This window comes from Callithrix jacchus, chromosome 14 (genome assembly GCF_049354715.1).
Source record: "Callithrix jacchus isolate 240 chromosome 14, calJac240_pri, whole genome shotgun sequence".
Lineage (NCBI taxonomy): Eukaryota > Metazoa > Chordata > Mammalia > Primates > Cebidae > Callithrix > Callithrix jacchus.
In genome coordinates, this window is record NC_133515.1 from 22420194 (window position 1) to 22435262 (window position 15069).

The window sequence follows — 15069 nt, forward strand, 5'->3', positions numbered from 1 at the left end:
CTTTCTTCCTAAGTTCTAGAACAAGGCAAGAATGTTCACTCTCCTATTAAAAATTGTACTTGAAATTTTAGCCCATGTAATAAGGCTAAATGCGTAAATAAATGACGCATACATTAGAAAGGAAGAAATAAAACTGCTCCAATACATAGATGGCATGATTGTCCATGTAAAAAAAAACTCGGGAAATGTATTTTTTTAAATTCCCTATAAATAATGATTGAGTTCCACAAGGTCACAAGATACAAGGTCAACATAGAAAAGCCCACTGGATTTCTCCATACTGGGGATATCCTCTCCCTTGGAAATAAATTTTTTTAAAAATTATTTATAATAGGCTTGGCGTGGTGGCTTACACCTGTAATTCCAACACTTTGGAAGGCCGAGGTGGGCGGATCTTGAGGTCAGGAGTTCGAGACCAGCCTGACCAACATGGTGAAACCCCATTTCTACTAAAAATACAAAAATTAGCCAGGCATAGTGGCATGCGCCTGTAATCCCAGCTACTCAGGAAGCTGAGACAGGAGAACTGCTTGAACACAGGAGGTGGAGGTCTCTTCTCAGTGAGCCGAGATGGTGACGCTGCACTACAGCGTGGGTGACAGAGTGAGACTCTGTCTCACACACACACAAAATATTTAAAATGGCTTCAAAAATGAAATAATTAGGTATAAGTCTAACAAAGCATGTTTGTGTTGAAAACTAAAAAATACATATATACTGAAGAATATCTAAGTAAGTAGAAATATATACTGTGTTCACAGATTGGAAGACTTAATACATTTAAGATGCCAATTCTCCTTTAATTGATCTATAGATTTAATGCAATCCCAATAAAAACTCTGGTATATATATATATATATATATATATATATATATATATATTTTTTTTTTTTTTTTTTTTTTTTAAGATGTAGTTTCGCTCTTGTTGCCTAGGTTGGAGTGCCATCATGCATCTCTCAGCTCATAGCTCACTGTGACCTCTGCTTGCTGGGTTCAAGCAATTCTCCTGCCTTAGCCTACCAAGTAGATGTGATTACAGGCATCTGCCACCATGCCTGATTAATTTTGTATTTTTAGTAGATACAGGGGTTTCATCATGTTTGCTGGTCTCAGACTCCCTCAGGTGATCCATCCACCTTGCCCTCCCAAAGTGCTGGGATTACAGGCATGAGCCACCATGCCTGGCCAGTAGAACTTCTTGTAGATAAAGACAACTGATTCTGAAATTTTAATGGAAAGGCAAATAAATTAGAAGAGCCAAAGGAATCTTGAAAAACAAGAATACAGTTGGAGGGCTCACTTTACTCAATTTTAAGACTTACTGTAAAACTTTAGTAATCAAGGTAAGTGTGTTATTGGCAGAAATTTTCCCATAAATGTATGATGAACGGATTTTTGACAAAGTTGCTAATGGCAAATCAGCAGTCTTTCAACAACAAATGGTGTTGGAATAGTTGGATAGTCACATGGAAAAGTAGCCCTCAACATGAATCTCACACCTTACTTTTTCTGAGATGAAGTTTTGCTCTTGTTGCCCAGGCTAGAGTGCAGTGGTGCAATCTTGGCTTACTACAACCTCCACCTCCAGGGTTCAAGCCATTCTCCTGCCTCAGCCTCCTGAGTAGCTCGGATTACAGGCATGCACAACCATAACTGGCTAATTTTGTATTTTTTTTTAGTAGAGTTGGGGTTTCTCCATGTTGGTCAGGCTGGTCTCCAACTCCTGACCTCAGGTGATCCGCCTGCCTCAGCCTCCCAAAGTGCTGGGATTACAGGTGTAAGTCACTGTGCCCGACCCTTATTTTTTAAACATAACTCAACATGGGTCATAATAAAAAATGAAAAACTATAAAAATTTTAGAAGAAAATTTTCACGACCTGAGGTTAGGCCAAGAGTTCTTAGACTTGACGTCCAAAACACGATCCATTAAAATAAAAACTACACTTCACTGAAATTTAAAATTTTTGCTCTGCAAAAGGCATTGTTAAGACAAACTACAAAATGAGAGAAAATATTTATAACTAAAAAAGGATTTGTATTTAGAAAATATAAGGAGTGCTCAAAATTAATTAAAAACAATCAGGGTTTGCCTGTAATCTCAGATACTCTGGAGGCTGAGCCAGGAGGATCACTTGAGCCCAGGAGTTCCATGTCTGGCCTGGGCAACATAGCAAGACCTCGTCTCAAAAAATAAAAAGAAAGGAAAAGAAAAGAAACAGTCCATTTTTTTTTTCACATGGGCAGAAGGCTTGAAGAGATGTTTTGCCCAATAGACTGTTTGGCAAATAAGCACATGAAGAGATGTCCAATGCCATTAGTCATTACAGAAGGAAATTAAAACCACAATGAGATACCACTACGTACTTACTAGAATAACTTGGAGAAAGACTAACCAACCCGAGAACTTTAAGTGCTGGTAAGGATGCAGCATAGTGAGGTCTTTCATAGACGTAAAGTGGTAAAACTAATACGGAACATAGGCAGGCAGTTTCTTACAAAGTTGAACACACATTTACCCTATGACCCAGCAATCCCACTCCCAGGTACTTACATAAGAAATGAAAATACATTCACATGAAAAGCGTATGTGAATGTTTATACCAGCTGTATTCACCAATGCCCCAAACCGGAATGACACCACGGCTGGGTATTGTTCAGTGGGTGAACTGATAATCAGTAATATACCCACACCATGGAGCACCACTTAGCAATAAAAAGGAGCCTATGGCTTGGGTAAGCCTTAGATGCATTATACAAAGTTGACCCTTTTCCCATTCAGATAAAAAAAGTGCAGCGTGCTGCTGTCGCTCATTTAATTTTACAGAAACATGCTCTTTGAGGTTGAAGCAAATCTGACTGATTGTCAATGCGAAAATAAAATATGAAAACTCTTCTTGTAGTTATTTCTAAGCAGAACTAACATCAGAATTGTCTGAATCATCAGAATCATCTATTATGGAAAAACCGGATGCATCCACTGAAGCTGTGGCCAACAACTGTTCCAGAGCAATGCTGATATCACGAGTAGGAACGCCATGTTTTCTAGGATCTGACATTTTCAGTGATCGAGATCATATTTTACAAATGGAAATGCCACTACTAAGAATAGAATGCTATAAATAGAATGATGTTTGATGTTTCCAAAGTTGATATACTAGAGCAATGTGACAATAATAAAAGCGAGATACTTTGTGGCAAAGTTATCTCACTGAAGCCACAAGCTCTGCTGGCTGGTATTCTCGGGGCAAATGGGAGTAAAGAAACTAAACTCAAAAGGCCGTGTACTCTTTTCCATTTATATGACATCGTGGAGGCCAGGTGCGGTGGCTCACATCTATGATCTCAGCACTTTACGAGGCTGAGGTGGGAGGATTGTTTGAGTCCAGGAGTTTGAGACCAGCCTAGACAACATGGCAAAACCCTGTTGCTAAAACAAAATAAAGTAAAAAATTGTATGACATGATGAAGATAAAATTGTAATGACAGAGAATAGACCAGTGCTGCCAGGGCTGGGATGGGTAGTGGGTGGGACTTCAAAGAGCAGTGTGATGTAGCTTTGGGGGCGGTGGAACTGTTCTGTATCCTGATTGTGGTGGTGGTTGCCATGAATAGGATATAGTTCCATGGCTAAAATCATGAAATTATACATGAACAACATTTATTTTTATTTAATTATAAAAAGCAATGTATCAGACGGGAGGAGGCAACTAAAAGAATGAACCTCTCATGGTGGAATTTGGAGCCTGGTGACATCTGATCACAAGGAGAGGGTGGGGGAGGGAAGCCTGCTGAAATGCCAAAGCAGCTCCCCACACAGGTGAGGAGGCGGCTGGGACCATGCACCTCCTGCCCACCCAGAGCTACTGTGGGCTGAAGGTGAGGTGCAAGACGATCGTTAGATGTTTGCTCTGGTCTCCTCAGCAAGGTGTTTCTCTCCCAGTGGGAAGGCCATAGGGCGGGCACAGTGTCGAGAAAGGACTCCCGCTCTGTGCATACCCCATACTTCTCAGCCTCTCTTCCTTCCCTGAGACTACCTGCTCTTCATCAGCCAGTGACAAAAACCTGCAAAGTGACTTGGGACTGATGTGCTGAAAAAAGGGACACAGTGGATAGCCTTGGAGGCCAGGAGGAGAGAGACAAGACTCCATTCCCGCAGAAGCGCTGCTCTGGACCCTGCAGCACACAGCCTCCCCCCCTTGTAACACACACACAATCACACAGACACACACAATTACAGGCACCAACACACAAAGACATGTGCATACCCAACCACACACATAGCACAGATACGCATACACACATACACCCACCATCACACAGTCACATGAACACACAACCACAAGTACCAACACAAAAAGGTGTATATACACAACTACACACAGACACATATACATCCACTGACATACACACACACACACCCATCATATTACCCTTGAGCTGTCACCTAATACACAAAGCAAGCACATTTCCTGGCAAACAGAAACCCCAGACAGGGCTGTGGCCTGCCCCCACGAGGAGCACCACAGCCTCCATCTAGAGCTCCTTGGAGTTGGTGCGTGACTAGGCCTTGGCCAAGTAAGCCCGTCCTCGTGCCTCCTGCCTGACCCATCCCATCTCCTCCTGTGGGCAAGAGATGATCCTGTGGGTACAATTTATTCTCCAAACTTGCTGAGTCTCCACCAGCCAACAGCTCTTACTGCTTGGTTCAGGAGTCCTAGGCCTCGCACTACTTTTAGGCCAGGTGGTTCGCTGCCCCTGGAGCCCTATGGTGGGAATAGACAATAAATCTGAAACCTACCAAAATATATCATTACAAATGATGATCAGTCCTATGCCAGAGCCCTTCAGGGGACCCACATAGAAAATACAGGAACTGGCCTGGCATGGTGGCTCACTCCACAGAACTGGCCTAATCCCAGCACTTTGGGAGGCTGAGGCAAGCAGATCGCATTGAGGTTGGGAGTTCGAGACCAGCCTGACTAACACAGAGAAAGCCCATCTCTACTAAAAATACAAAATTAGCCGGGCATGCTGGTGCATGCCTGTAATCCCAGCTACCCAGGAGGCTGAGGCAGAAGAAGAGCTTGAACCCAGGAGGTGGAGGTTGTGGTGAGCCAAGATGACACCCACTGTACTCCAGCCTGGAAGACAAGAACGAAACTCCGCCTCAAAAAAAAAAAGAAGGAAAGAAGGGAGGAAGGGAAGAAGGGAGGGAGGAAGGGAGGGAAGGAGGGAGGAAGGGAGGGAGGGAGAGAAGGAAGGAAGGAAGGAAGGAAGGAAGGAAGGAAGGAAGGAAGGAAGGAGAAAATAAATACAGGGACAGAAAGGGGACTTGTTTAGAGTCGAGAGAGGTTTGGTAGGAGTCAGGTCACACAGTCACCTGACCTAAAGGAGTCAGGTAACGCTTGTTCCAGCATAAACCAGGCCTTGGGGCCTCCTTTATAATTCACCCTTTAAGCTGGCCTGGACAGGGTTGAGGGTGGGGAAGGGGAGATCCCTGGTCACATAGGACTGTGGGTTAAAGAGAGTTTCACTAGAATTTTCAAATGAACATCTATGGGCAATCTTTTTTGTTCCCTCTCCCCGCAGAAAGCGCCTGAGACAGGTGTTTTGCAGGTAAAGACAGTAAGGTTTAGAGGATAAGAAACTTGAGAAAGCCTGGATGTGGCAGGACAGGATTGAACCCAGAAGTTCCAGGTAGAGTCTGAGTGAGTTCACTTTGCCTCTGCAACAGCTGCAAACATGTGACAACTATCTCGGTCTCACCTGGTTGCTGGGTAACCTTGAGAGACAGGTGTTTGCCTCATTCCTTGAGCAGCAAAGGTCACACAATGGCAGGGTCTGACTCCCAAGCATCTATCACACATCCTGTCCACTCTGCCTCCTTGGAGCCTGGGCTGGGGAGCAGACTTAGGGATGGACCAAGCTATGCTTCTGGCATTGGGCTCTAAGTCTGAGGCGGGGTTTTATTTTGTTCTGTAACCGGCAAAGTTGGTGGGAGAGCCCATTGCTTTGTTGGGTGGGTTCAGCGTGGCCCCACACTGGGCCTCTGCTGCCTGGTCACTGCGTAGCTCCCTGTGGCGGCCCCTCACCACATCTGCACTAACATCACCACGTCTGGCCTAAGCCAAATTCTGCCGGCCTGGAATCCCTTCTGCACCCCAGGGTCTTCCTGGTGGCCATGGGCATGCCTGCCTGGCCCAGGAATTCAGTCTCCTGCCGGGGAGTATGGACAAGTATCTGCAGGGAAGGAAGAAATCTTGGAGCCCAACAAGAGAGACTGTGTTTACTCCACTCATGTCTGGTTGTGTGACCTTGAATAAGTCCCACCCTCCCTGGGCCTCAATTTCATCATCTGCAAAATGGGGATAACAGTCCCCACCTCACAGGGTTGATCCAGGAATGAAGTGCCTGGAAGATACCCCACAGGGAGCCTGCGATGCACCAGGTACTCAGGAAGCATGTTCTCTTGGCATTGTGGGGGTAGCGGGTTGGCAGTCCAGCTGGGCCCCTCACACAGCTAGGCAGTCCTTGGCTGCCAGGGTTACTCTGCTGGATGCGGGCCTTGGACTCAGCAATTCACGTTCTTACCTTAATTTTAAAAATCAGTTGCTATAAAAGTGAATCTGGTCAAGTATTAAATAAATAAATTCAGTGGGATTCTAACAAATGCCAATGGCAAGAAGAGAAAAATTAAACAGCAAGCTGCCTGTGTATGTGTGAAAGAAGATGCAGTCTCACATCCCTGCTTCAGAAACCTCCCGGGCACCTCTGCCTTGGAAATGCCACGAACTGCCAAGAAAGTCCTGTGAGTGTTCTAATATTTCGGTTGGAAATTTAAATGTCGGAGTTTGAAGGGCGGGGACCTTCTCTAAGCTAATCGAGTGACCCAGAGCTCTCATGGAGACCCAGGCAAGACCAAAGTCTTAAATCCCGGAGAAATCTTCCTCCTCCTGGCGGTTCTCACGCGGAGCCCTTTCCCCCGATGGACCGACGCTTTCGCACCAACTGCTCAGCCAGCCCAGCCTGGATCCTTTCAGGCTGCGGGCCCGGGATGCCGCTGAGATGACAGACGGGGGACCCTGCACCTCTCTCCAAAAACTGAACCCCAGCCCAGGCATCTCTCCAAGCTCCCAACCCAGGCATCCGAGTGGAAAGTGGCAAGCCTAGGTTCCCCGGCCTTGGCGCTGCCTCCCCTGTGCGCGGGACAGGGGAGAGAGGCGGGAGGGACACTGACCTGGGAAGCCCGCGGCTCCGAGCAGGCGAGGAGCAGCAGCAGAAGGAAGAGCGCGCGCGGAGAGCTGGGCACCATCTTGCCAATCGGAATCTTGCTGCTTGGGAGGGGGAAATAACTTTGTCTGCCTCCCCTGCCGAGTTTGTCCCAGCGGTGCGGCAGACGCCCCTGCAGGGTGCGAGGCGCCGCGCGGCCCGAGGGCGGCTCGGGCAGGGAGGAAGGCAGGGAGGCTGGAGGCTCCCGAGCGCCGCGCGGTCCGGCCCTTGCTCGGGTCCAGGTGCGCGGTGCACCGGACCCTGGAGCAGCGCGGCCACGAGCGTCCGTAGCTGCCCGCACGAGACAGTCCGGGCGAGGCGGGGAGGCGCCAGCCCCTTGGCTAAGGCCGAGGGAGGAGGGGCTGCCCGGCCAGGAATGCGCCTGGGAGCGCGCCCAACCCGCGCGGCTCCCCAAGGAGGCCGGGCACTACGCCGAGGACGAGCGCGGGCATCCTCAGGTCCTGGCAGGGATGGGCGGCGGGTGCTCCGCACATGTGCGGATGACTGGAAGCCCACCCTGGGCAGGTTCACTCCTGATTGTCCCATTTCCCAACCAAGGAGCCTGAGGCTCAGTCACTAAGGACAGGAGGCAGAACAGAAACCCAAACCCAGCTTCGTCCTACCTCAAAGCCCAAGCGACACCCTCCTCCAGGACATTCTGAGAAGGGGACCAGGCGAAAGACTTCATAAGCTTGACATGGAGTGGACTGAGTTCTGCATCCGAATAAACTAATGTCCCTTTCAATAATGCAATTGGGGTGCGAGAACACGCATGCACAGTGAGTAGATACACAGTGACACAGTGATCTACAGCCCTTTTCCTGATTCAGTCCTTCTGCTCAAGGCAAGGAGAAAGTCAGTTTAAAGAGGAGACCATGTTCTAGAACACTGCATGCCTTGCTAAGGTCAAGTCAGGAAGCGCCGGGCAGGCATGAGCAGTCTGAAGTCCCCTGCTATCAGGGCCGTGGTACAGCAGATGCCTCTGACCTGAGCTCCTGGAAGGCTGATTGACGTTCTTCCTGGTTTTCTGAAAGCAGCCACTGCGGATGTCCCGGGACACACAAGTCTGGTCAAGCCCTAGATCGCTTTTTCCTTTTCCACATTTTACTTTGTGAGCCCTCTCATAGCTCAAGGAATGGAGAGCCCAGAAGACTGCCACCGCCAGAGCAGGAACTGTTTTCCAGGGGAGGCCAGAGAGGAAAGTCGGAGTCCTGGCTTAGTCCCTTCAAACTGCTGTAGCAAATTCCATGAATTGGGTGACATATAAACAACAGACTCGTATTTCTCACAGTTCTGGAGGCTGGGAGGTCCAAGATCAAGGTGCCAACAGAATAGGTGTTTGGTGAGGGCCTGAGTTCTAATTCCCATGTCCTCACAGGGGCAAAGAAGCTCTCTGGGGGCCTCTTTTCTGAGGGCACTAATCCCATTTGTGAGGGCTCTGCACTCATGATCTAGTCACCTCTCAAAGGACCCACCTCCTAATGCTATCATCTTGGGAATGAGTTTTGCAACATACAAATTTAGGGGAGACACCAACGCTCAGAACATAGCCAGTGCCCCAGAAAGCAAGGGTCAGGGTTCAGGCTGGCCTCCTGGGCATTTGTTGCTTAAGAAATCCTACAGTGCTGCTCCCCCGACCTTCCCATGCAAAGGAGGAGGAATGGGACCCAAGTAATCTTTTTTTTTTTTTTTGAGATGGAGTCTTGCTCTGTTCCCCAGGCTGGAGTGCAGTGGCCTGATCTCTGCTCACTGCAACCTTGCCTCCCTTGTTCAAGTGATTCTCCTGCCTCAGCCTCCTGAGTAGCTGGGACTAGAGGTGCCTGCCACAATGCCCAGTGAAATTTTTTATGTTTTTAGTAGAGATGGGGTTTCACCATGTTGGTCAGGCTGGTCTTGAACTCCTGACCTCAAATGATTCACCCGCCTCAGCCTCTCAAAGTGCTGGGATTACAGGTATGAGCCACCATACCCAGCAAGGGATCCATGTAATCTTATTTTGCATTCCTGGTTGAACATCCTGAAGAAAGACATGGTCAGACCCCTGCTTCACCCTGTCCAGGTGGAGAGGACGGGGCAGCACAGCCCCAATCCAGGGCAGTCTGTGGAGATTGTGGTTTTCTGCCTCGCTCTCTCGTATGTTTGCTGTCTACAACAAAAAGCCAGTGCCCTGCTCCCCTCTCTGTCTCTCTGTCCTCTGCTCTATTCTTGAAAAGTTTCCTCCTGGTCCATGTAGCTGCGTTTATTAATATTTTGTGTCCTATCACACTTTGTGTTGTTTACATGGCAACCTTCTTTGGAGGGCCAGCTATCCTGGCTCTCAGCCTTGTTCTGACTGTGCACTGGGAATCAGACATTGGGCAGATGCAAGCAAGCCTTCTTTTCTCTTCTCCTGCCCTTTCTATGGAGTCATAAAGCTGGAAGAGATTCTTCATTTCACAGATGAAGAAGCTGAAGTGGGGCATGGTTGACTGACTTACCCAAAGTATGCAAACTGTGGTCTCAAGATCCCTCCTCCCAGAGTGGTGCTGTTTCTAGGACAGACTACCTTTGACTTAATCCCACCTTTCACTTTAGGGATACTATGCTACTTATTATATTAAATATAGGATCACAAGATTTCAAGAATTTTATTTACAGAAATGGGGGGGGAGGTCTGTTTTTCTTTCTTTCTTGTTTTTTATTTTCTTGGGTTTTTGCTTTTCAAATATTTCTAAGTTTTAACAGGATTTTTTTTCCTAAGTAATAACTGCTATTTGTTACCTTTGCTCTATGGCTGCCTTCCCTCTAGTGTTCTGGCATCTGGTCTAAATGACCTTCTAAGATCTGACTGCCCCAGCAGCACTGTCTTTTCTCTGTCTCTGTCCTCAGCTGCCCTCAATCTGCAGTAATCAAGGCAGATCCTATCAAGCCCAGAACCTACCAAGGCTGTCTGTAAGCAGATCAGCCCATGAAAATAAGCAGGGTGCTCTACCTTTAAGCCCCCTAAACCTCACCTTTAGCTTAATACAAGGGGCCTATCAGCTACTTTATTCCTCTATTTCCCCTCTGTTTAGTTTTCAAGAGGATATTCTTGAGTGTCGGGGGATTGGTTTGGTGGGGGTCAACACGTCTACAGAAAGTATTTTAAAAGTCTTTTGGCAGGCAGGATCAGTTGCCATCTCCTGGGATCCATGCCTTGATACACTCATGTTGTCTGTGTAACATGGACATGCAACACAAAATGGGAAGATTTGTTATAGAAATCTGTGTTTAAGACCCCAACAGGGGCCAGGTGCAGTGGCTAATGCCTGTAATCCCAGCACTTTAGGCAGCTGAGGCAGGTGGATCACTTGAGGTCAGGAGTTTGAGACCAGCCTAGCCAAGATGGTGAAACCCTGTCTCTACTAAAAGTACAAAAATTAGCCAAGTGTGGTAGCAGGCACCTGTAATCCCAGCTACCTGGGAGGAAGAGGCGCTTGAACCCAGGAGGTGGAGGTTGCAATGAGCCGAGATCACGCCGCTGCACTATGGCCTGGGCAACAGAGTGACACTCTATCTCAAAACAAACAAACAAACCAACAAACAACAACAACAACAACAACAACAACAAACTCCAGCAGAAGCAGGATCCAGTCTGAAATAATCATTCCAGAGCTATCCTGGGACCTCCTCTGGGTCCTCCATTGTGCCCTCCTATGTTGGGACCGTGGACTTACTGATTCAACTATGGCTGAGTCTTACTGTCAGCTCGTTTACAGCTGCTTTTCTCCCTTTTCATCCTTTACCCCACATCTGTCTGTAGTTCTAAATGTCATCAACCCCTACGAAGCACCTACAGAGGTCCCAGGAACAAAGCCCAGCATGTTAGCCTGACAGGGCAACAGGGTAGAAACAGTGTAGGGAGAATGGTCTAGCAGGAGTGCAGTGACGTCATCCAATTCATGCATTACAAAAAATTTGTCAAGTGCCAACTCCAGGCATGGCCCTGTGCCAGCCACTACATTATCACATTACATCTAGAGCTTTAGCTAGCAGAACTGTGCAGTCCTGTGCCGAACGTTGAAGAGACTATCTACTTATGTATGATGTCAGGACTGCTAGTTGAAACTGTCCCCCCCCCGAAAACGGTTTCCAGTTTTACAAGATGAAAGCCTGTAGAAAAGCAGATTTCACTGTGCTGTGATTAAAGACCAAATGCCAGTTAACATCTGTCAAAAGGAGCAAAACGTTGAACATCCACGAATGCCATTCCACATGCCTTTGGAAGCAGTAGAGTGGTGGATGCAGTCAGGCACACACAGCCCTTGCCATCGGACATGCCTGGGCCAAATCTTACCCCTTCTTGCTGCTCGTGTGAACTTGTAACTCTTAATCTTTACAGGTCTCCGTTTCCTGATTTATACATGGGAATACAAGTACTTATCAAAGAGATTATGATATTTCAAAATAATAAAATGCCTAACACAATGCTTAGCATAAAGTAAATGCTCAGTTACAGGGACATTGCTTATACTAATGGTCTTTCATATAGGGACAACATAAGAAGGGAACAAACATGTCTTGAGCACCTACTGTAAACCGGTCACCAATGCTCTCATTTGTTCTCATAACAACCCACTGAAATGGATCCCGTTATTAATCCCATTTTACAGATTCTGAAACTGAGGCTTAGAATGCTTCAGTAGGTTGCCCAAGATCAAACTGAAATTTTGAGTAAATGCTAAGCAAAAGGAAAACCTGGATAAAAGGCATAAGTGCTAATTTTGCAACTTTTAAGTCTAAAATTATCTCTAAGTAAATAAATGTGTGTGTGTGTGTACAATTTAATATTTTATTTTACCTTATGTCAGTTATGATAAATTATAGTTTTCAATGAATTTTTACATTTTATCTTATTTGTTAAATATAGTGGCATAAAATAGTATCATTCTCTCTCTCTCTCTCTCTTTTTTTTTTTTTTTTTTTTGAGGCAGAGTCTTGCTCTGTCACCCAGGCTGGAGTGCAGTGGCACATTCTCGGCTCACTGCACCCTCCACCTCCCATGTTTAAGCGATTCTCCTACCTCAGCCTCCTGAGTAGTTGAGATTACAGGTGTCTGCTACCACGCCCAGCTAATTTTTGCATTTTTAGTAGAGACAACATTTCACCACATTGGCCAGGCTGGTCTCAAACTCTTGACCTCAGATGATCTGCCCACCTCAGCCTCCCAAAGTGCTGGAATTACAGGCATGAGCCATCACTCCCAGCTTTCTCTTATCTTTTTAATACCTGTAAGATCTGTAGTGGTAGCCCTTCTTTTATTCATAATATTAATGATTTGTGCTCTTTCCCTTTTTTCCTAATTATTATAGATAAACATTTATAAATTTTGTTTTTATTTTCAGACAGCCAACTTTTTTGTTTGTTAATTTTTTCAAGTGTTTGTATAAAATTTCATTGGTTTCTGCTCATATCTTTATTTGTTTCAATAGTACCTAGGACATGTTTTAATCAGGTGTGGTAAGATACATAGACATGAAAATAATTTCCTGCCAGATATAGGTAAAGGGGGACGGAGGCAGCAAACCACATTGCCATGTATGTACCTATGGAACAATCCTGAACGTTCTGCACAAGTACTCCAGAACCTAAAGTGCAATTATATATATATATACACACACACATGTATAGACACACACACACACATATATATATAAAGAAAGTAATTTCCACGAAGAAAGAAGTTTTTATTATACTCACAGTCGCCTAAGAACAAAAGGGATGGTATATAAAGCAGGATCGCACAGGAAAATGCCAAGGTGAGATAAGCAGGCAGAGAGAGAGGAAGAGAGAGAGAGAGAGAAAGGAACTGGGGACAAGAGACTTTATTGTGCTTTTCACAGGAAGGAGCAATTGAAACAAGGTAAGCAAGCTAAGTGGGTTTAGGATTGGGTAGTTTGAATAGTTTTTGTGGGCTCTAGGCTCTATGGGCGGTCCCTAGTTGTCCAGTACCTACCTTTGTGGAAAGTAGAGCAAAAACATATCATACCAGATAGAAGGAAACAAGCAGGAGTATGGACTTGGGGTAATTTGGTTTACATATAAATGGCATGCTCTAGAGTAAGTCATTTACCATCTTTAGGAATTTGCAAACTCCAGAGAGGCAGTCCTTTCAGGTCAGGAAGGACCAGATACAAGAACATAAAAAACACAGAAGTAAGAAAATATGGCTTATATTATATTATATTATTATTTTATTGCTTTCTCTTTCTTTGGGTTTAGTCACTCATCACTTTTTTTTCCTAGATACTCAAAATTGAAATATAGATTAATTGAGTTTAAACCTTTCTTCTTTCCTGAAATAAGTGCATAAAGTTACTGCATTCCCTCTAAATACTGCTTTAGCTATATCCCACGAAGTTTGGGATATGGCATTTTTATTTTCATGTAGTATAGAATGCTTTCTAATTTTTCTCATAATTTTTTCTTTGATCCATAGGTTACTTAGATCTGTGTGGTTTAATTTCCACATATTTGATTTCTTTCCAGATATCTTATTATTTATTTTTAATTTAATTCCACTGTGGTCAGAGAAGACACTATATGTTTTCAGTTTTGTTTTTTTTTTGAGACAGAGTCTCACTTTGTCACCCAGACTGGAGTGCAATGGTGTGATCATGGCTCACTGTGTGTGCCTGTTTTAGATAGCATATAATTGAGTCTCACCTTTTTATCCATTGTGAAAAATCTTTGCCTTTTAATCTGAGTGTTTGGTTCATTTACATTTAATGTAATAATTGATATGGCTGAAGTTAGGTCTACCATTTTACTGTTTTCTATTTATTCTCTCTGTTTTTTATCTTTATTTATTTGTTTATTGAGACAGAGTCTTGTTCTGTTGTTCAGGCTGCAGTGCCTGGACAAGTGGTACAATCTTCACTCACTGAAACTTCTCTCTCCCAGTTTCAAGCCATTCTCCTGCCTCAGCCTCCTGAGTAGCTGGGATTACAGGAGACTGCCATCATGCCCAGCTAATTTTTGTAGTTTTAGTAGAGATGGGGTTTCACCATGTTGGCCAGGCTGGTGGCCACAAACTCCTGACCTTAGGTGATCTGCCCACCTTGGCATCCCAAAGTGCTAGGATTACAGGCATGAACCATCATGCACAGCCAGTTCCCTCTGTTTCTTATTCTTCTGTTTTCCTTTTCTGCCCTCTTTTAGATTGATGACTGAATATTTAAAAGTTCATTTCAATTATCTTATTGACTTCTAACATATACCTCTGCATTATTGTTATAATTGTTCAATGTCTGCCACTGGATCACAATATACATTCTTAATTTATCATAGCATTTTTTAGAGTTAACAGTATATATAGCATATAAAATGTAAGAAGGCCAGATGCAGTGACTTATGTCTGTAATCCCAGCACTTTGGGAGGCCAAGGCAGGTGGATTGCTTGAGGCCAGGAGTTCTAAGCCACCCTGGGCAACATAGTGAGATCCTGTCTCTACAAAAATGAAAATGAAAAAAATTAGCCAGACATGGTGGTATGTGCCTGTGGTCCCAGCTACTTGGAAGGCTGAGGTGGGAGGATCACTTGAACCTGAAAGATTGAGAGTGCAGTGAGCCGTGATGGTGCCACTACACTCCAGTCTGGGCAGCAGAACAAGACCCTGTCTCAAAAAGAGAAGTAAATAAATTAATTTAATTAAATGTAAAAAGCTTGCAATCAAACGGGCCAATTACCAACTCCTGTCATTTATGCTATGGTTGTCATATGTATATTATGCCTATATATGTTAAAAACCTCATAGTGTAATATTATAATTTTTGCTTTA

The 15069-nt window shown here is 45.1% G+C and overlaps 1 protein-coding gene across 5 annotated transcripts in view; it reads right to left on the minus strand.

Moving 5' to 3' along the window:
• Positions 1 to 7585, minus strand: part of FBLN7 (fibulin 7) — a 92354-nt gene extending 84769 nt beyond the window's left edge. For all 5 annotated transcript variants that reach the window (XR_013526388.1, XM_078348931.1, XM_035271971.3 and 2 more), the window contains exon 1: positions 7239 to 7585. Coding sequence is in view for 4 of the 5 variants with exons in the window: in XM_078348931.1 (XP_078205057.1) it covers positions 7239 to 7313 (75 nt within the window). In the remaining variant the exon portion in view is untranslated. The remainder of the gene's footprint in view (positions 1 to 7238) is intronic.
• Between the last annotated feature and the right edge of the window lie 7484 nt (positions 7586 to 15069).